At 39.9% G+C, this 22,440-nt stretch overlaps 1 protein-coding gene across 1 annotated transcript; it reads right to left on the bottom strand.

Moving 5' to 3' along the window:
• Positions 1 to 3,709: 3,709 nt before the first annotated feature.
• LOC106615858 (uncharacterized) lies at positions 3,710 to 20,043 on the bottom strand. Its single transcript, XM_014232228.3, has 8 exons — positions 18,247 to 20,043; positions 12,587 to 14,112; positions 12,164 to 12,520; positions 9,915 to 10,116; positions 9,655 to 9,818; positions 8,075 to 9,585; positions 7,233 to 8,005; positions 3,710 to 7,172 (listed from the first exon to the last, which is right to left on the bottom strand). Exons 1-8 carry the CDS (start codon positions 19,593 to 19,595, stop codon positions 6,146 to 6,148), a joined length of 6,909 nt encoding a protein of 2,302 aa, XP_014087703.3. The 5' UTR covers positions 19,596 to 20,043; the 3' UTR covers positions 3,710 to 6,145.
• Between the last annotated feature and the right edge of the window lie 2,397 nt (positions 20,044 to 22,440).

Here is a 22,440-nt window from a genome sequence, read left to right as displayed (position 1 = left end):
AAAAACTACTAAAAGCGCGATAAATCAAGCACTAAACACGCCAGAGTCATTAAATTTTATCTCTGGGATGGTATGAGATGACTTTATAGGAACCGCGTTCAAAATTAGACAGTGGGCGTGGCACAGCCCACTTTTAGGTGAAAACCCATATCTTGAGATCTGCTTAACTGATTTCAACCAAATTCATGCATAACGTTCTTTTCATGTTTCTATGTCACAGTGCAAAAATGGGCGAAATCGGACTACAACCACGCCTACTTTCCATATAACACCATTTTAAATTCCATCTGATTATTTCACTTTCCACTATGCAAATCAGGCAACAATGACTGTATCGGGATAAAACTTTGCGTGAATAATGCGATTAAAGTATGCCACCTTGTGGCCAAAAATTGTCTAAATCGAACCAAAACTGTTTAAGCCCCTAAGTACTAAATATGTGGACCCCAGTGCCTATAGTTGACCTTCTACCGAAAATATCAGCCAATCCACAAAGAAATCTCAAACGAGTATACTATTTGACTTTGCGAGAGTATAAAATGTTCGGTTACATCCGAACTTAGCCCTTCCTTACTTGTTGAATTTATATTTTGACATGCACTACTTGGGGATTTTGGCTTACACATCTCATTTATAACAAATTTTGTCGCTGAAAAAGGCCCACAAAAATAATTCGAAACATCCAAAATGTTTGCTCCATATGTAATTTAGGTTTATTAATTTTTTATTTATTTATTTATACGCTTTATTTATTGTTTGTGGTATATAATGTATTAAATGTAATATTCATTTATATTTTATGTATATATATATATATATATTTATAAGTATTTTTATATTTATATGGTGTATTTTTGATAAGTAATTTACACGAAATGCTAACCATAAGATTCTTATATTTTCTAATTACGATACATAGTACTAAACTTCGCTAAATTATATATCTGTATATGTATGTGTACGTATGTATATATTATGTTTTTAAATGTATATGTGTGTAGGAATGTGTTTTCACGCATGCGTGCGTGTGTGTGTGTGCGTTTCTTAAGGTTGGGAGACATTCTTAAGTGACAAGTAAATACATTTACATACAAAATTAGCAGTACATAGCTTATTATATACTACATACAATGCACCAACAAATTCTAGGTGCATATCCGATCATCGCTCATTAACCGTTATGCGCTGCCAACGCAATATTTTTTGTTTAATTTTTGTGGTTGCAGTCACAAATTATAGCAAAGTACATATTTTTATGTCTATATATAATTGTATGTACAATATTTTTAATTAATTATTATTTTTTTTTTTAATTTTGCCTTTGGAAGCAACGCTAATTTCTGGTTCTTATGTAGACATTTTTGTTTTAGTTTTTTGGTTTTTAATTTGTATACAGCTTGAGATTAATTTCCTGATGTGCGGTATTAATGTCTTTAATACTTATTTATTAATTTTAAAGTTTATATATTATTAATTATTGTATGTTATTATTATTATAAATATTTTATTAATATTATTTAATAAATTTAATTAATTTTTATATAAATTATATATTTTTTTAATTTTTATTAATTAAATATATTTTTATTAATTATTTATTTCTTAATATTTATTAATTATTTTTTTTAAATTTTTATTAATTATTTTTTTTTTAATATTTATTAATTTTTTTTTCAATTTTTATTGATACATTTTTTTTAATTTTTATTAAATAGTTTGTTTTTTTAAATTTTTATTAATTATTTCTTTTTTATTTTGATTCATGTTTTTTTTTAATTTTGTGTGTTTTTTGTTTTAATTTTTATTAATTAATTACTTTTTTTTCAATATTTATGAACTAGTTTATTTTTTTAGTTTTTAATACTAATGCTTTTTTAATTTAATTATTATTTTAATTTTGAATCGTTATTTATTATTTTTAATAGCTATAATGCCTTCCGTTGCCTTGTATTAAATAGTTAAGTTTTTTTTCTATTTTTTTATACATTTCTCTTTTAACTTATACAATATGTGTAGTGGTTATATGCTTTGACGTACATATATGCATTTGTTATGTATGAAATAGCAAACTTTTTACAGCTTATGTATTTTTTAAATCTTTTTTTTTTATATTGGAAGTACATGTACAAGCCGAATTCGCGATTAAATAAATTATATAACTATATATTTATTACAAAAAAAAAAAAATCAATAAATTAGTAAAAACCCTAAAAATATATTTTTGAAAAAAAAATTATAATATCAAGCGATAAATATTCAAATTTATCCAATCACACTCTTGTCACCATATTTTAACCTCACTCAAATGAAGTAAAAAATTTTGAATTCAGTGAATAAAAGAGGCTAAACGTTTTTCGAAATCTTCTTGAAAATACCAATCTAAATCTATTATATGCTTATTTCAAAACTATCTAACATTGAAAATATGTTGAGTATAGTTTTGAGGTTAGATAGTGTGGAGCAATTTGGAAAATTATAACCAAAATTTCGAATTCAAATTTCAGAAATTCTAAAGGCTTTTTACTGAAGAAAATGTTCGCCTTTTCGAAATTATTGCTTTGCATATTGATATTCACAAAGTTTCGAAACCTCACGTAGTTTTGAAATGAAGAAGATTTTCGTATTAGCTGAGCATAAAGAAATGTGTTATGAATGTCGGATCGACGAAAATATATTTTGGAGATTTTCGAAATATAAAACTCTTAATTAATATGAACATCTGATTTCCGAATGTTTTTTATTTTTTAGAATTTTTGAAATAACATATTCCTTTAAATAATTTTTCAAATTAGTGGAGTTCATAGCATGTATGAATGTTTTGATTTCCGGAATATTGAAAATATGCTGTAGAGATTTTCTAAATTTCGAAGTTCACCGAAGTCGAAAAATTAGATCTCGAGGTTTATTATATACTTTCATACTATTTCTTGTATTTTAATTAAGTATCTCTTTCTTCAAATTATGGGTTTTAATTTTTTTAATAGTTTTTTTTTAAGTAAATATTACTGTAATTAAAATGTATTGTTTAAATAAAAAAATAAAATAAAAAACTGTGACCCTGAGCTGCGCTGATAAAATTTGAAAAAAAAAAGAAAATCACGTGAGCATAAATCTAAGTTTTATACTTTTTGCTCTCTCTTGCTCTTGCTTCCATGCTTGCGTTCGCTTTCGCTTTCTACTTTCTTATATGTTTTGTTCTTTGATGTTTGTACTTGTAATCTTACGCTAATCATGCTTATACAGGGTGTAAAAATAGCGTCGAATCTGCGTTACAGTATTTCTTTACTCAATATTTTCTTATTTTTCTCAATTTTTTTTGTGAATAATTTTATACGGTTATTTGAGATATATTCAGTGATTTTTACAGACAAGCTTTCGCTGCTTAGCATTTCTTAGCAAGAAATTTAGCAAAATCGTTGCGGATCTCAGTTTTTTATAACCTCAATTTCAAATTGCATATTTTTCAATTATTTTATTTATATTTTTAAGGTTATGTATTACAATTTCATCAATATAAAATACAATTGATAATGTCTGTGGAGTAGTTTAGGGTATGGCGTTGGTCTCTGCTAAGATTTTTAATTTGCAAAAATTGTTTTTCAATTTTGTATGATTACAGTTATGTATATATGTATTTATGTATGTGTATGTATAATATTTTTTTTTTAATTTTTAAATATTTTTTTTTTAATTTTTAAATATTTTTTTTTTTTAATTTTTGAGTGTTTTGTTTTTAATTTGTATTTATTTCTTTTTTATACAGCTAAGCTTACTTTGCTAAAAACATATTTTTTTTATTATAATTTTTTTTTTATTTAAATATTGGCACATAGTATTTTATTTATATATTTATATACTTTTTTTATTTTATGTAAATTATTTTTTGTAATAATTCACTTTGAAATTCATTAAATATAGTAGAGTTCTAATAATAATACCACAAAGGGAAAGGAACAAACACATTTATTAGTTGCTTCTAGACATTACAATACATACATAAGCAGTACATTAATACATAACTATGCAGTTGGTAAATAAAGTAATAAATAAATACATATTCTTGAAAATATATATACTCTTCAATATATTATATATAATTATATATAACCGCCTCAAATGGGCATAATTACATACATTTACAGCTATTTACTTAGGGTAGAGATTTTTTGGTATATTTTATGCTTCTTAGTCTTCTTAAAAAAAGTTTGAAGGGGGCAAAAAATAGTCCAACTGAGAATAAAGTGTTTATTTATTAAACATTATTGCATTTGATTTTCATTTCACATCCTAAATGTATGCCGCAGATTTCGAAATTTTTCTTTCGCACAACTCATCCTAAATGTACACTAAAAATGCTCCTCATCCTAAATGTATGCTACCAATATGAAAAATATGTTTTTTTAACCATCCTAAATGTATGCTTCTAATTTAAAAAAAAATATTTCAAAGTATAATCATCAGTAGAATAACAGAAAGCAGTTCTAGAAGTTTTATATCAATAGATTGGAAAAAATCACAATAAGTTTGTAACGTCAGAAAAGTAACTTGACAATTCAGGAAATTAACCTTAAAAAATTTGCGAGTGCTTTTGCGCCTCGCCCAAGCAATTAAGGATAGCTGGAGTGAATTTACTTGTTACTAAGCAACTTTCCTGGTTGCATATCCATTAAAAATTACCTAAACCTGACAGCGCTACCAGTTTTCCACAGAAAAAAGTTTTTTTTTGAAAAGTAGCTGAATTGTTTATTTTTACACTAAATAATTGCACGTTTAATATAAAGAAGCAAAACTAAAATAATAAAAATAATAAAAAAAGCTTTTAGTAGTATATAAATTACTTACATTAAATTCTGTTTATATATGGTTTACTCAATAAATATTTTTACATCAATATTTTTAAGTAAATTAGCATATTTTTAAGTAGCTACAACTTTTTTAAAGAATTGTTTTCGTCCTTTTACGACTCAACTAACTTTTGCGCCCATAAACGCATCGAAAGCTTTTTTTTATAATTTTTTCTCATATATACCTATAAGATACCTTTTTTTTAATATTACTTTACAAAGACTTCACGATGAAGTCTTAAATTTAGTAGGCCAACTAGCGGCGAAACCAATATCATATTCTTTCTTGCCGAAAAATGTTGTTTTCACCATCTAACAGAAATGTAGTGTCAATTCGAAGTGTGGTGTGTTACAAAATCGGTCTTGTGGTACCGAAGTAGGAAGTGTAATAATAAGTATCAAAGTCTATATTTTTAAAACAATTCAACAGTGCATAAATTCATGGAATATATGTATAAAATAAGCCTAGCACTAGCATTAAGAACTAGTTTGCCCTGACTCCGCAAATCCAATGTAAATCCGCCTTTGAAAGCTTCCAATCTTATCCAAAACTTTCGAAGCTAGACAAACTATTCGAAAGATGGGATATACCTGCTGCTAAGCTTCTCTATATGGCACGAAGGGTTCTTAAAAATGCGATGTTATTATAATCCTTTTGGTTGGATATTTAATGATGAAGCAAAATTCATATAATCATAACTTCTCGGAAATTTCAACACTTTTGACTCTATATGAAGAGCTGACAGCGGGATCATACAAAGCTTTATGCACTCAAAATTTATTATATCAGTACTCTCCAGTAATTTGTTGATTTATAGCCGAAGAAGACTCTCTCAATGTGCAAAAATCTACCCGAAACTCTCAACATATATTGTTGTTAAGAAGAAAGTTGATCGAAGTTTCTGGATGGCATAGATGATTGGATAATAAAGGCAAGAGCATCCACAGAATCAGTTTCAGAAACATATATTATACTTATGTAGGCCAGTGATTCGCCGAAAGTAACCAGCTAGCGCTTTGTTCATCGTAGAAATGCTCTCGGAGGTTCAGCACCATCTGTTGAGAGGTGAATTTAGTTCTTTTTTAGCTGGAATCTACTCGCTACACAGCGACGGCTTTTTTACATAAGGGATTATCTAAAATATTGGAAATCTGTACTTAAGTTTCGATTGACTGACTGACATAGTTCCTAAAAAACCCAAACTAATTTCTCGAAACCTCATTAAAAGCACTAATCACCTGTTGAAACCCCTGCAAAATATTCAACACTTCAAAAGTTCATATTTACAGCGCACTCACTTTTAATAATAAGCCGGGAAGGGGTGGTAGTTTGATGGATTGGAAGCATGATGATTAGCAGATGGCAGTACTGGTGGACGCACACCAGGATGATAATTGCCCGATGCGACCTGATGGTAGGCGCCAAAACTACGCGCCATATGCCTATTTTGCGCCGACTCGCCAAGAAGACGTGATTGATCGGTGCCCAAGAGTCGATTATTTTGCTCCATCAGCAGATGAGCGGTGGGATCGACCAGTAAGCGATGCTGATCAGCCGCCACATTGGACGCAGCCAATATGCGATGCTGTTCCACAGTAGACAATAGACGGTGATGCTCCAAACTCTCACGACTCTGATGTTGCATTTGCGAGGAGAGAAAGGAACGATTATTGCCGACAGACATATTGGTATTTGGCGTCAAATCCAATGATGCCATACGCAGCATATCGTGATGTGGATGATTATACGGTAACTGTGGTGGTGATGGCACCACATAATTAGCGGTACGACTCAAGTCTACTGAAGTGGTTTGATCGTGATCTTGTTCGCCCAGCTGATCGGGTAGCATATTATGCATCGCCGTTTGATGTTGTTGCATAGCCAATTGGCTGGAGTGTTCCTGTTGTTGTTGATGTTGTGCTGCCACAGCAGCGGCGGCCGCCACTGCAGAACTATGATGTTGTTGCTGCTGTGTCTGCGCTTGTTGCGACTGTTGTTCACGCTCGGAGAGTATATCGTAGATGTGATGATGGTAGCGACCGATACCAGGTATATTGGAGCTGGCGCTGCCAGGCAGCTGGAAGTTGTGGTGATAGTTCGAAGCGCTGACACTGGAGCGTGACATGTCGAGACCCTGCAAGTCCGACAGATCGTTGGCGGTGGGCGCAGAGGCGGTATTGCTGTTCGCACTGCGATATTCTGCCGGCGAATCGAGCTCTTGGCTGTTGTACTTAAGATTCGCCGCATTGGCAGCCATACTTTCGTACTTGGTATACATGAGGTCCATTTGCGACTGTGAGAATTTCATGCGCATATCTTGACCCGAGCTGTTTGGAGAGTTTGGAAAGTCAATTTGTGATTCTGTTGCTTTCGACAAGTGCACGTACCTATTTTGTGGCATAATACTGTTCTCATCGTCACTAGATAGATGTGGATTATGTCCAATCGCTTGCCGTCTATCATTCTCATGCTCCGCGCGTTTGTGTCGCATCATTTCGCCGTTGAAATTGTAGCGTGGTATAGACGGCGATGATGCGGGCGATATGAGCTCATGTTCTGGATATGCGCTGCCAACACTTGATGCATTACGTCTATGCCCTTGCATTGTGGGCAAAGGTGAGGAGGCTGATATGTTATTGTTGCTATTACCACTGACGCTATTACCGCTGCTGTTGCTGCCTGCTGTGCCTGGTCCGCCGGGTGTACCATTAGCGCCAGTAGCATTCGCATTGCTGAACATACCATAATCGCGACCAGGCGATATGGGTTGCGGCGTGGGCGGTGTGCGATGATGTACCGAGGAGAAGCCGTCGGAATCAGCAGCGCCGGCACCTAAATGCTGTGGGCGTGGCGTGGAGCTGGCATCCACATCTACGTCGTTATTATTTTGGTTGCTTTGAGGATTTGTCGGTGTCGAAGCGTTTGGCGATATGTTGCAGGAGGTCATAGCGTTGCCTGAGTTCGGGAACATTGGCAGTGGTGGAATTTGCATTGGGAAGCTACTGAGATTCTTCATCATCTTCAGCTCGTTCTCCAGGTTGTCAATGCTGTTAATGGAGTGGTGATTGGCGGCAGTGTCTGTGTTGAAGCGATTCGTCTCGTTGTCAACGTGATGAGCGCTCATTGGACTATCGGTGTTAATGTTCGCATCATTCGGCACCTAAAAATAGATAGAAAAATTATTAATTTATATGGCTGGATAAAATTTTTTTTTAATAATAATACGCACCTTCATGTCATTATTTTCCGAATCGATCATATTACCCACAGAATTCAATGCTGCCTCTACAAGCATGCTCGCCGATGTCGAGGCGCCACCTGCACCGCTCAGTCTTGCATTTGCATTGTTGTAAAACGAACTCATAAACGATTGCGAATGCGCCAACGAATTCATTTGCAACTGTGCCTCCTCCGCTTGGTGGCCCGGTGTGTTGTTCGTACCGCCAACCATATTATTCGTATTGCCATTGCCCGTGTTGACCACATGTCCTCCGCCGCCAACATTTCCAACTACACCGCCACCACCGCCGCCGCTATTGTGATGGTATTGTGCAATTTGGTTGTTATTATTATTATTGGATTCGACCACATCGAGGAAAGAGGAGTTCTCATCCTCTTCGCCGCGATTGTTATGATGCGCATGACTAGCATTAGCGGAATTCATTAGACGCGCTAAAAAGTCGCGATTGTGGCCAATCAATTTGTTCGCATCATCTACTGTGCTGGGTGGCACCGCAAACGGTGGCATACCCATATCATTGCCCACACCGACGCCAACACCACCACCATTGCCGCTCATACCACAGGCAGCCGCCACAGCCGCGGCGCCACCCATAGCCGCAGCGACGGCTGCATCAGTCCCTACACCGCCACCAACGCCGACACCTACTCCAACACCACCACTACCAACACCGCCACCACCCATGCCACAGCGATCCACCGTGTTTACACAGTCGCGCGACAGATGACGATCGTCACCGCTAATCCATTTCTTGCTGCCTTTACTCACAACCAAATTCTGTCCCAAAGCATTCATGCCAGCATGATGGCGGTAACCGTTATTGTCGTCATGCGTTTCACCATGCCCGCCATCATGTACATCATCCGCTCCATTGTCATCCTCGTCGTCCTCTTCGTCATCATCGTCATTCAGCATACCCGCTACTGCATGTCCACTCATAGCCATCGCGTGATGTTGACTATTGAGCCCAGACATCATGTGCATTTTGGTGGGATCTTCAGCTACGGCTGCCGCTCCAGCACCGGCCATCGCCGATACAGCCGCTGCGGCGGCGACCACCTGTTGGACTTGTTGCTGTGCGGTGAGACGCTGTGCCGTCGTGGTCAAAAAGGATTCGACGAGACTCAATTGCGCATTGGCTTGTTTACGACGTACCTGCTCCATATGCTCGTCTTCATCATCCTCCTCAGTGGCGTTGCCTACACTGACCCCAGCACCGCCAGCGACTGCACCCATCAAATTCATATTTGCTGTTGGTGGTTCCTTCTTTTTCTTGCGTTTTCGACTGCCCACAACTTTTTCGCCAAATATGCTGGATATCTTAGATGAAAGTAATGAGAGGTTTGGCTCATTACGGCACAGATCTTTGATGGATTTGCCCGATTTCTTGATGGCTTCGAAAATATTGTCGTCCGAGAACTCAGTGTCGCTTTGTATGCTCGAGCTCAGTCGTGAGTTTTGATCCTCCAGGCTCTTACGTCGGCGGCGCGGCGCTTGTTCTGTGTGTACACAAAGGGAATACAATTAAGTACAGAATTGTTTAGATGGAGTCTAACATAAGAACTTACCCAGAAAGTCCACCTTCATGCCACCCGAATAAGCATCGAAGGTATACGCGACACTACGCTCAATCCTGGGCATCTGCTCCTGTGTATAGTTATGCACCTTCTTATAATGAAACTGAAGACATTGCTTCGTGGTGAAAGCGGCATTACACTCGGGCTCCGAACATCTGAAAGAAAGAAAGAAGCAATGCAAGTAAATGTACGTTAACGAGATCTTTAAATTCAAAAAGACTGAGTTAGATCGGCGAAAGAGCGAGACATACTTGAATGGTCGGACGCCCGAATGTGTGAGCATATGGATTTTCAAATTACTGCGATTCTGGAAGAGCTTCTGACATCGCGGACAGCTGACCACCGTCGAGTTGCGACTGTGCACCTCCTTGGAGTGACGCTGCAGCGCGGCGCGTGATCCTAGAAGTTTTGAACATAATTTACACTGAAAATCTCGTAAAACTTCAGCCATATCTAAAATGAAATTTATGAAGAAAATGAAATTTTGTGGTGGATTGTGGTGATTTTGAAAATGATAAAAAGGAAAATGAGCAAACATAATATACAAGAAAGCGTATTTCGATATTGTCGTAGCAATATATAGGGCTACCGTGGTTAGTATTGTTCCATAAGCGGGTATTATCCAACTAGTATGTAGGTTAATATGTTCTTTGAAAAAGACTACAATTAGAGGTTAGTAAGTTTACAATTTAGTATTATATATACATTTTTTATTATATATAGAACATTATTTTGGTAGTTACATAAGCAGTTAGTTCTAAACTATAAGATTTACTAGTTCTAGGTACGCACTGTTAGTAAAGGTAGGATCACAAATCGTTCTAGAAATTCGGGGATCTTTGGTAAACTCGCAATTTTAGACTCTCTTTTCTCTGTTAATAGATAAATCTTACGGTTATGATCTGGCAAGAAGCTCTATATTATAGCTAATGGCCACAAAATATACATGTAATCCCTCTCGATAATATCTGCTTTGCTTCAATACAGCGCGGTTTCACCCCGAAAAAATCATCGAAGAACTTTTTTCGGACCAATCCCGCCTGTTTAAAATCAAGGTTGAAACAGTTTCGATCTCACAACCTAAGACATTGAACTGAACTAGCGGTAATATAATTAAAACGTTTAAGCAGATAGCAGTGATAGGTTCAGGACTGTTTGTGGCTACATGTGATACAACTATAGGAATTTTTTTTGCCTTTAGCAGTCTAAGTGTGATCCCCATTTTAGGAATCAGGCATAGAAATTAACATAAAGGACTTGACAATTAATCCATTTACAGATTACTAAACAGTTTAATTGATTTACAACAAAACCATAGTTTAGTCATTCCCAAGCGGCTAGTGGTCCTTCCTAAGTTTAAGATTTTCAATCTTCTCTGTTAATTTTTCTCATTCGAAATTCTTCTCCCTCGGTACTTCTCTATCGGGACTCTTTTGGAATTTATTCAGAGATTTCCATAGAAAGACTTTTTGATCTGTATTAGAAAGTTGTTGCAACCTGGGGCTTGAGTATATCGGTGTTCACAGCGATTCGTCCATTGTTGCTTATCAGATTGACTGTGGTGGCTTTGATTTCTGAATTAGGACAACCAGTTTGCAAAGCGAAGTTATTTTGGAGATCTGATCGTATGTGCCTTGCCGGAAGAAGAAAAATGCCGGGTTTGGAAACTATTTTATATGAGGTTAACGGGATTTTTGAGATCCATCTTTTGGAACAATTGAGCCTATAGAATATTACGGGTGAGGCTCGTCTCCTTTAGGATCAGTATAAACTTGAGATTGAAGTCGATCCTAAAATTTGTAAATTCACGGAAAAAAACTCACTCTACTAGGACCCCTAAAGACGTAATGCCAAATGGATATGATCAAAGGAAATCTGAGATTGGTTAATAGAAACCTCAAGCAGTACTACAAGGAAATCTAGAAAATCATATACAGAAGCTTTTAGGTCTCAGTTTCTGCTGAGGGTTCGGTTCATTTGACGAAGAATAGTTGAGGACTTGTCTATATACTAATGTGGTTTCTAGGATTCTTAACTGAACATCAGAATTGGTTTGAGGATAATTCGAAAAAAAGGTATTGAGTACGAAAAAATAGCAAAAATATTTATGAAAGTGAAAAAATATGGCAACAATGTGTTTTCCAATTTTCGAACTTAATGCGAGAAAATATGTGATGAATGTTTGTTATGTAAGGCGAATTATGGAATGAATGTATTAGTACTGGCTTACAACAATAAAAACAGCAAACACACACAAACATACACATGTAATTATTTAAGGTTATACGTCGAATGCATTTCGCACACGCAAACTACAGTTATACATTACAAAGCACTACTACAAACACGCACGCACACAAACGCGCAGCAATCAAAGTATGCGGATTGAGGTTATAATTGCACACACTCACGCATACAAACATGCACACGCACGCACAACTTTGAGCGCTCAGATGTGACCGCACGACTACCGGAAATTACGAATTCTGCAACATCTTACCACTGTGCATGCGCTTGATGTGAGCCTTGAGCTTTTGCGGTTGGCAGAATTTACGACCGCAGAAATCGCAAAGTGGTCGCGCACGATTCGGATTGGCCGCACAGCCGTAGGTGCGATGCATTTCCAAGTAGTTGAGTCGCAGGAAGAACTTGTTGCAAAATTGGCATTGGTAGGCGCCTTTGCCCTCATGCTTCTCGGCCGCATGCTTCATAATGTTGTCCTTGCCAAGCACCGCTTCGCCGCACACCTTGCAGTGATACTTGCGTATGGTGAGACTCATCGAGGGATCGTGGAAAATCGAGCAATGCGTGCGATAGTAGAGCGGATGGTCGAAGCGTAAATTGCAGCCGCCACAATCTGTGCGGACAAGTGATGGATTATTGATTCAAAAATTTAGATATACATATAGCAAAATGAACTCACTCGTTTTCTCCGTGTGCTTCTTGCGCCACATCGTGTTGCAGTCGTCGCTCCAGTAGAGCAGTTCCATGCCATTCTTCACATCGCGACAGGTGACGAAGAACGCTTGCCGTTCAATCGAAACTAAGTTCACGTTGCGCTCCTCGTAACTGGGCGCCGGTCGTATATAGCGCAACCAATTGGAAGTGTTTGGATTGTCGCAAGCCAATAGTTGAGACAACTCCGCACCAGCTTCGCATATCTCAAATATCCACTTCATATCGCTGCCTTCGCGTACCTCACTATTCTGCACAGGTTGTCCGATAAGCGGTCCCAGTTTTGTGTAGGAACGCACTTCGGTGCGCGCAAACACGCCCGTCACATTCGGTTCGACATTATGCAGCTCGAATTCGGCTGGCACCGAAGCTTCGGCGAACGTTATCAACGGCTTCGTTTCAAGCTCAGACATTTGCGACGTTTCGTCCATATCCTCATCATCGGGATCGTGATCCTGTTTCGCTTGTCGTTGAGCATCATGTTTTAGTTTGGCCAAAGCCTCCAAGTTTTTACGTTCTATCCACTCAGACAAATCCACCGCATCGGTAATGGTGCCAATTGCAGTGCGTAATGGACAAATTTTATAGTCATGCGTGATGGAGCATTCGCGACACGATTGCTGCGAACGAAAGGCTATGTCGTGTTCGTCCTCCTCTTCAACGAAATTCTGTTCGTTTTTCATTTCACGCGCCAACGCTTCTTCATCCATTTCCTCATCTTCATCATCGCCATCGGTATCGCCGTCGAGCTCATCTTCTTCATCATCGGCAAGGCTGGTGCCCAGACTGCTGAACGCATTGTTGACCGGCAGCGTCGTTGCGGGTTTAGGGCCACGTTTGCCTTTCACTCGCGCACGGAAATTGCTGGTGGTGGCCATTGCGGTTGGTGCTGTCAGTGTGGGCGTTGGTGTTGCTCCTGCCCCGACGCCATTGTTAGCATCGACTACGTCGCCGTTAGCCGCTGCAGCGACGTTGGCAGCAGTTGAAAGAGCAGCTGCGCTGGTAGAGTCAGCGCCGGTGGTCTCTGCTTCTGCTTCCTCATCATCGTCTTCGTCGCTGTGGTTGTGCTGTTCGGTTTCATCTCCCGCCTCACCTGGTTTCTTCAGACACAATGCATTTTGATGCGTTGATCCTTTCGTAGCGCCCTTTTCTTCCAGCTCGCTCTTGATCTTCTCTGCTATGCGACAGTCCAACACCTCGGGCAAGGTATCGTTGCCTGCACCGCTCGTGTTTGTGGCATTCTTCATTTTTTGATCGTGTTTCTTCGCTTTTGCGGAGAAATTCGAAAAGTCTTTAATTTTCGGAAAGCCATTAAGTGCGTCACTGAACTGTACGCGCTTTTTGTATTTCCTGCGTATCGGCGCGGGTGCTGGTGCCTCGCTACTATTCTCAGTTTGACTTTTGCTGAACTCCTTCACGCTGAGGTTGGGTTCCAGTTTGAAGTTGTTGGCGAAACTCTTTGTGGGTGTTGTTGGCGCCGAGGGCGGTGGTAAACTGTGAAGTATAAATATATAGAATTTAAATATTATTTAGATACCGTTAACATACTAAGACTATGAAAGTGAATAATAATAATATTTATTGTCCATAGAATGAAAAATTTCTTGAGGAAATCTGATTAAAATTTTGCGATGTCTGTAGGGAAAGCTGAGATGATATTGTCTTTGATAACAAAAATTCGATTGGTTTCATTGAAATCGTTCCAGGTTCAAAGTTCGACTGAGGTTAGAAAATCGTTTATCTTAATATATAGTCCCAGCATGATCTTGACAGAAACGTCAACTAAACTAGTAGCGATTGCGTTGTAATGTATGTTGTAGGTAAGAAAAAGTGTTTCACAAGTTCACGTTGCAACTACTTCGGTAGTCTTAAGGACCCCCGAATGAACAACTTTCGGCGATATTATTTCATTAATGAAAGTTCGAAAGTGTAAAGTACATACACCATATATTATTTGTATAAGAGTAAAAAATTTCGGGGACCTTTAAAAGTTTAATAAGCTTTATATTGACTAAAAATGTAAAAAAATTTAGAGTCATTTACGAAGGCGTCCTAAGCGAGCATTCGAAATTTCAATACGATTGCCAAAACCGGAGGTTTCTTGGCATTCGCAAGATATGTACGATAATAAGGGAATACCTGTAGAATTCCGAAGACACTTTTGACTGAAAGTGCCTAGATAACATATATGGTGATGGCGGGTCGGGACGGCAAGGCAACGGTTAAGAGCTGCGCCACTTCAGGTGGCTGACATTTGCAATGCGCGCTTGTTGCTACCAACGTTACCATTGGCGCCGTTGCAAACGCACCAACACAACTGTACACAAATTGTGCGAGTTTTTGGTCTTTTTTTATTCTCGTTTTTGTTTTTTGCCTTAACAAGCTGTTGTCGTGTGCTTGTGTAAGCCTGCAGTGCACTAGAACACACGGAATATGCAGTTTGCATGCGCTTCTGAATTTGAATTTTCAACATTTCGTTGTTGTTTTTGTTTTGCATTTCACCAAAAATCAACTACCGCAGGGTCGTATGCAAAAGCCTCCAACTCAGTAGTAGACGCATAAATAGTATATGCATTTGTGTGTGTGTGTGAGTATGGCTGGGTGTATGCCTGCATGTACCGTTAGTGTATGCGCGTATAAGTAGATAATGCACAAGAGCACGCGAGTGCCTGAATGCACTTGCATATGCATACAATCGACCGAGCAGATGCAACGCACTTGTGTGTGTTTGTGTGTGTATGATCATGTGTGGGTATGTTTGTGCACTGCTTGCATACTTGCATACTCCTAGTTGCCTTAACGAGCTCATACGCCTTGTAGGTCCAGGGAAGCACGCAATATGACGACTGCCAGCACTTGGCTAGCGCTGACGTTGCATTGTGAAATTCGTAGCAAGCGCTTTGTGGCTGTGTATGTGCGCATGCATGTGGCATGCAACACTCTAGAGCGCCGTGCAATAGCAATAACTACACACACATACACACGCGCGCGCGAGCACTCACTAGCAATGGCTGCTCGCTTGGTTATTTAGCTGCCTCGTGTTTTGTATTTCCGCTTCCGCTAACACGCTATCATCAGCACGCATTCATGCACACACGCACACATACACGCGCGCACATTTGTGCGGCGATAAGAGTGCGCGGCGCTATATTCCTTGGAGTCAGGCACACACATACATACACGCGCGGACTCTTGCAGCCCGCATATCGACTCTTAATGCCACACACAAACACACTTACATATACATGTATATGTACATATATATACTGGAGGTACGAGTATATCACTGCTGCATATATGCTCGCATGCACTCGGTTGGCAAAGTGGCGGCAAAGCTTTTGTCGCGCACACAAACCATTCGCGCATGAATCGCCTTTTATATTGTCGCTCTTTTATGCGTCGCCTTTCATTGCATACCTTATTTGTTTGGTTTTGTCTTTCTTGTTGTTGTTGCCCGCCTGCCAAGTGAGCAGCCATGGCAGATTGTTTAATATTCGAAGTCATTATGCACGCATCGGCATATCGCGTCCATACGGCAAACAAGCAAGAACTGTGGAATCATTCAAGCGTAACGCGGAGCTGCAGAAATCGAGGCGAAACCTGAGCGCTGCCATCTACCAGCAGACAACATTATGCACTGAGTGCTAGAGCTACAGCCCATAACCTGCCTTTAGGGTAAATACTAAAAGCTTAAGCCAAATCTTATTATTTTGGGAGGTAATAAATCTTCTAGCGCAAAATAGAAATTCGTTTTAGAGCACTCTCCGACGTGGGACCTTATCACACAGACGAATATGTACAAAGTTCTTTCGCATTGTCAAATTGAGCAAAATATCGTTGATTTATACTACCAGCTTCGTTAAAAAGTATAAGGTTCTCTTCAACCCTTTTGATACTAGATGGGGTTTTGCGTTTTTCAATCGAAAGAACATTTTCGAGATTTCGAAACTAAATATACATATTTTGTTAATAAAAAAAAAACACTTCGTGAAACCACGCCTCCGCTTGCGATCACTCGAAAAAATCGCATTTGTAGAAACTGTAATCATAGCCTTGTGAATTTCTTGACGACATTTCTTTACCTTGAGCTAAGTACGATGGCCGAAAAGCACCGAAATGCCTCACCACTAAAACGGTTTTCCACGCGATACTTGCTAGCAGTTAAGCGAATTAGGGAAGGGGCTTCGGTTTTATTAAATGTGTAGAAGAGCTTTACTTTACTCGACACTTTGCCGACCACTTATTCGGATGAAATTACGGCTTTACTCGACGAAAATTGCTTAGCCGCTCATAGAAAAACGGTATAACGAAGTTTATGATAACAAGAAGACACTTACAGTTTCAAGTTTACTTAGTAGTAGCAACCTAACCATTTTTGAGACTAAAATTCCTTTCAACTTTAAAAAACGAAGAATTGGGTGGGTTATAATTAAAACGCGTTTTTACTCAGACAGTTTTTTTATTACAATAGCAAAATCAAACTTGATATTCCCGAGAGTCAAGTTTTGGCTGGCCGAAAAAATACCTGCTGCACATAAGCCATCGTTAGGCTCATTGTAGCTTCTAGTAATTACCAACTCTCTGAATTCCTTAAAATTCCTTAGTTTTTTACCATGCTAGGCGGCTAATTTATTTAAGTTACGAACATTGAGTGCCTTGACAGATATTCCGTCGCAACCGGTTGAAATTCTGGCATTCTCGAGGTTGATGTTCTAACTTTTCATCATCCTTTGCATTTTGTCTATTTCTTTTTACCAATTATTTGGAATTGAGACCTCCGGAATTGAGGCTCTGTGATGACTCCTATCATATTAAAATATGTTCTTTTCTAGAAATAGAAGCCTTTTTGTCTGCCTACTAACCACCCAATTTCGAAGCCATTTTATGGTACGCCTTTTATTGAAGGTATGCCGTTTGAAGAAACTGAGCGGTCTTGTGAAGCTTTTAGAGACTCTGATTGGTGCTCAGAGGAATATTAAGCTTTATTTTATGTACAAAGCCAATCAGTGTTTAAATCCGTGTAGGTTAAATGCATAAAAGTCCATTCAAAGCTCATGGTTTCGATTCTCCGTTGATCTTATAACGTCTGTTGAAGCCAATGTCACACATTTTCCAAAATACTTTTGTGTGTTTTGGGTTGAAAATTCCTTCATTTTCCAATTTCCTTCCTTTCAAAATAGGCCCATGAGAGCATCAGTCTTAAGATTCCTAGGTATCCTAAGTAAAATCGCGGATTCAATGAATAGTAAATTCTGACGAAACAATGATTTTTTATGTAGCCTGGGTCTTAGTCAACTCGTCAACCTAAGAGCGACTCTACAGTGCACTTACGACCAATATATATATATGTATCTACCATTTCAAGACCACATTTGATCTTTACTGGCGGAAAAAACTAGAGCTTTCTGGCCTGATACTGGTTATAAATAAAAACTAAGAATTGATAATTTCCGAAGTTGATCAGATCATAGATCATCAGATATTCTAATGGCCTTGGAATCAAAGCAGCAAATATCAAAATATTTTAAACTCCGCCGAATAGTATGTCCTGCCAACACCAAGGTTTGAAAACATCGTTTCTAATCTAATTGTATTCATACTAAAACATAGACATTTCTTTATACTCACTTCGCCAAACGTTCCGTATCATTGTCGGCCAAATTCAACAAGTACGTCACGAACTCCACATCGTTTTTGAATTGCAGACGCGTGCGTGTGTGCTCCCACTTTTCCGCGTTCTTGGTGCCGATGTAAATATTTTTGCTATAATTTTGATGGCGATACTTCTTACGCTCACTATGGCCCGAACCCGTTGTCCCAGCCGCGCTACCTGCCTCGCTAGGCGCACCGCCACACATACTCTCACCACCAATGCCGGCCGCGATACCGTTACCGCCGCCTCCACCGACACCACCACAAATACTGCCATTACCGCCGCCGCCACCACCACCGCTGCCACCAATGCCAATGCTATTCGCATCACCCGCGCCAATAACGCTGCCACCACCTCCACCAACACCTAGCGCAGCAGTGGATGAGCTGTTATTGCTCAGGCTGGCGCTGCTGCTACGCGCCAATTCATTACAATTGTTGCCGCTGCTCGCGCCTAAGGCGCCTTCAAAAAGTGAACTAACGCCGGTGGCTGCATTTTGCTGCGTCGCGCATTGGTTGTGTGACTCTGTGGCCGCATTTGTAGTCAGCGCGTTGTTGAGTACGCCCGCAGCGCCACCATTGCTGTTTGTGCCATTGCTACTTGCATTGGCAATCGCTGCCATCAGCAATGCATCTGCAGCGCTATTGCTGTTATGATGACTATTGTTATTGTTGTTGCTGTTGTGTGTATTAACTGCTGAGCGATGTGCGTCGCCCACACCCATGCCATCTAGTGCGCGCATGCCATGACAGACCATGTCGTCGTCATCATCGTCCTCGCCATCATCATCTTCACTGCTGGCATTGCTATTGTCATCATTGTTGGTAGTGTTGTTGTTGTTTGTTTGATACGCAATATTGCTGTGGCTGTGGTTGCTACTACTGTTGTTATTATTGGTGACGTTGTTGTCATCACCATCTCTGCCATTACTAATATTGGACACATTAACAGCCGCGCCAGCGTTTGCAGCCGCACCGGCAGTGGACGCATTTGGCGACTCGAGAAACCTGTCATTGTCATTGGTCACACTAGCCAATGCATCCGTGACAGCGCGCAACTGTCGCGCGGTGACATTGAACGCTTCATTCTGAGCATCATCGTCCGCCTCGTCCTCCTCCTCATCGTCGTCGTCATCGTCGTTGCCGCCGCCTTTCTCTTCCGCTTTCGTGCGTGTTCGTTGTTCACGCTGCTTTGTGTTTTCAGCCTCATTGATTGCTTCTTCCTCATCGTCGTCATCCTCTTCATCATCGTCATCGCCACCATCTCCGCCAGCATCATTGTCCTCTTCATCTTGCTCCATCGCGTCGCCGTTGACTTCATGCATTTCAGCGCCATTCCTCCCACTGCGCGCTCCCGCATTACTCGACGCTTCCACTTCGTGACAACTCGCATTATTGTTGTTGTTGTTCACTAAATTACTACTATTATTTAATCTATTGTTGTTGTTGTTACTGTTACAGCTGTTAATACTGTTGCTGGTATTGTTGCCATTGCTGTTGTTACCGCCGCTGCCGCCGCCACTGCTTATATTGTTATGCAGATTCGCGCGACTGAGGTAGGATGGCGGGCGCGCCTGTATATCAGAATTATCGGAGCTGTCATTGAAGTCGAACGCGCTGAAGTCGGCCGCATTCGATTTGGACACCTCGTTGGCGGCAGCATCTGCAGCGCTGCGTTGCGTTGCGCTACGCAGTGTCGCCGCATGTGTTACCAACTGCGCTTTCGCCGGTTTTGTTGCTTTCGGCAACGCTTTCCGCTTTGTCCGCGTCACTTTGGCGTTTTAATAAAAACAACTTGTGTATAAAAAATCTTACGCGCACTATGTAATAATGAACGCGTGTGGCACCGCCTCACAATTTGCACTTAAAACTAGTTTTCTACTTAAACGCGCACAAGCTTTGTGTTGCCACAATTATTTAGAGCGTTTGAAATACATTTTTTTGCATTAAAATATGCCCGCGCTTGAACTAAATACATATATTTTTTTAGCGCACAGCAATGTGGTCTTCCCTTATACCGCGCGCGTTGACCGCAACCAAACCACTAGTAATAGTTTAGCACAATTTTTGCATTTTGCTTTGGTTTGTGCACAGCGCTGCTCTTACTTTACTCCGCGCCTGCCACAGCGCGTATAAAAATCGACTAGCGCTCAAGCTTGTCGGGAGTGTGGCGTATCCTTCCCACGCAGGAAGTTAATTTTCCTCTATTTTATTTCCATTGCCACTTGCGCTTTGCCACTATACACCATCACCATTCCACTTTCTTACGCACACATCCGTGCGCACACTTCCTTTACCACTTTTGTAGTTTTTTTTTTACTCTCTACTTTCTTTTTCGTGGTATTCTGATTTTTTTTTTCTTTCACTTTTTATATACTTTGTATTTTTGTTTTCATTACATTTGGCTTTACCTCGCTTTCATCTATTATGCTGCGTCTCACAACATTTGCGCACATACCAACACACGCACACACACAAGCGCGCACTTCGCTCTCAACAATACAAAAGGGATTTCATACGCCAATTGCCATTGCCGCCCTTGCTTCTTTCACAGCTGACGCGCTGCACCGTCAATTTCAGCCCCAGCTTTAGCTTTCTGATTTCGATTGTGATTCAGTATCAGAAATTTTTTCGCATTATTTCATTTTGTCCGTTGTTTTATCTCTGCGCTCTGTACACATATATATATATAAATAACTATCTACACCCGCGCCGTTTCGATCCGCGTGTTACGACGCGCTAGCAGTATGCGTGTCGCGTCGCGGCAGCGCACGAGCTATAGTCTTTGCACTTTGGCTTTGTAAGGAGTTCAGTGTATGCCTCGTCCTCATGCGGCACTATGCCTGCGCTGGAGCATAAGTTTTTTTTATTTTGCTTGTCTCTTGTGCCTCTAATTTTGCCTATGTCTATGCTGGTGGCTTTGGCTATGTCTGCGCCTAAGCTTGCTGTTTCGAACACTCCCTAAAAGGTGCTGTTGTTGACGGTGTTGGTGGTGTTGTTTGCCATTATTGCCTTCATTGTTGCTGTTGTATTTATGGCGTATGTCGGCACGAGCGTCAACATAGCGCGCTGCCTGAGGATCGTTCGCAATGTGTGCGCCGCCTTCACTTCCGTTTTCAGCCTTATTTGTTCGCGTTTAATATCGAATTTTCACTTCAAGAGTTGTAATTTGGTTATTAAAAATCGTTAATATTGACTTTATTTGATTTTCTTGCGTAGCGCTGTGGTCTTTACGCGTACGCGTCGCGTCATTTTTCACCTCCAACAACGCCCATAAATTCGCGCAGCAACCAAAATGTTCTAATACCAACACTGCTGTCGCGGGTTCGCAGCGCCTCCCCGCCACACTAACTCAGGCTGCTGTTTTACCACAGCAACGGCTGTGCCAAGGTTCAATATTTTTTCGCGTTACACCTGAATAGCCGAGTATATTTTTGCGTTTTCGTTAACAAAATTAAATTTCTGTCTACTTTCATACGTTGCTCGCCACTTGAAGAAAAAATTTTCACACCACCGTTAAACTACAGTCGCTGCGCCTGCTGGCTGCTATGTCCTTTGTTCGCGAAAGCACTCGTCGTCTTAGCCACGAATTATTTGCAATATCATCAGCGCACATACACACACACACACGCCTCAGATGCCTTCTTTATTTAATAATGCTATAAATTCCACTTTTTATTTAGCTACAAATGTAAATTCACACTTTTTCAAATATTTGCTATTTTTTCTGGCTACACATCAATAAATCTGCTATTAAAGTCGTCGCTATATTGCTACTGTGTGGCTGGGAAATTTTTTCTTTCGGTATTTCGTGTCATTCGCCGTTTTGCAGTCGTCGGAATGAAAAGTGTTTTTTTCTGCTATTTATGTTGCCTGAAAGTTGCTGTCAGTGCGAAAGTTTATCGCCTGTTTGCCTCTCTAGCCGCGCGACGCGTTGCTCTCGCGCCACTTCCTGCCGCCATATCGTCCTTCAGCGCCGTTGCGCTCCCCAAAATACAACGCGCCGCTCAGCTGGTACACAAACAAACGCGCTGTCGCAATCGATGTGTGTATGTGTGTGTGGGTATGAGTGGCCGGGGTGCTGTACTCGTTGCCGTTGTCAAGACCCTCCGCATTGCCGCCCTCGCGACACTGTGTGGGCGCAATTCCTTGCCTTGTCTATACTCCATA

This window comes from Bactrocera oleae, chromosome 5 (assembly GCF_042242935.1).
Source record: "Bactrocera oleae isolate idBacOlea1 chromosome 5, idBacOlea1, whole genome shotgun sequence".
NCBI classification, from domain to species: domain Eukaryota; kingdom Metazoa; phylum Arthropoda; class Insecta; order Diptera; family Tephritidae; genus Bactrocera; species Bactrocera oleae.
The sequence above is the reverse complement of the archived record's forward strand: the minus strand, read 5'-3'. Positions and strand labels throughout refer to the sequence as shown.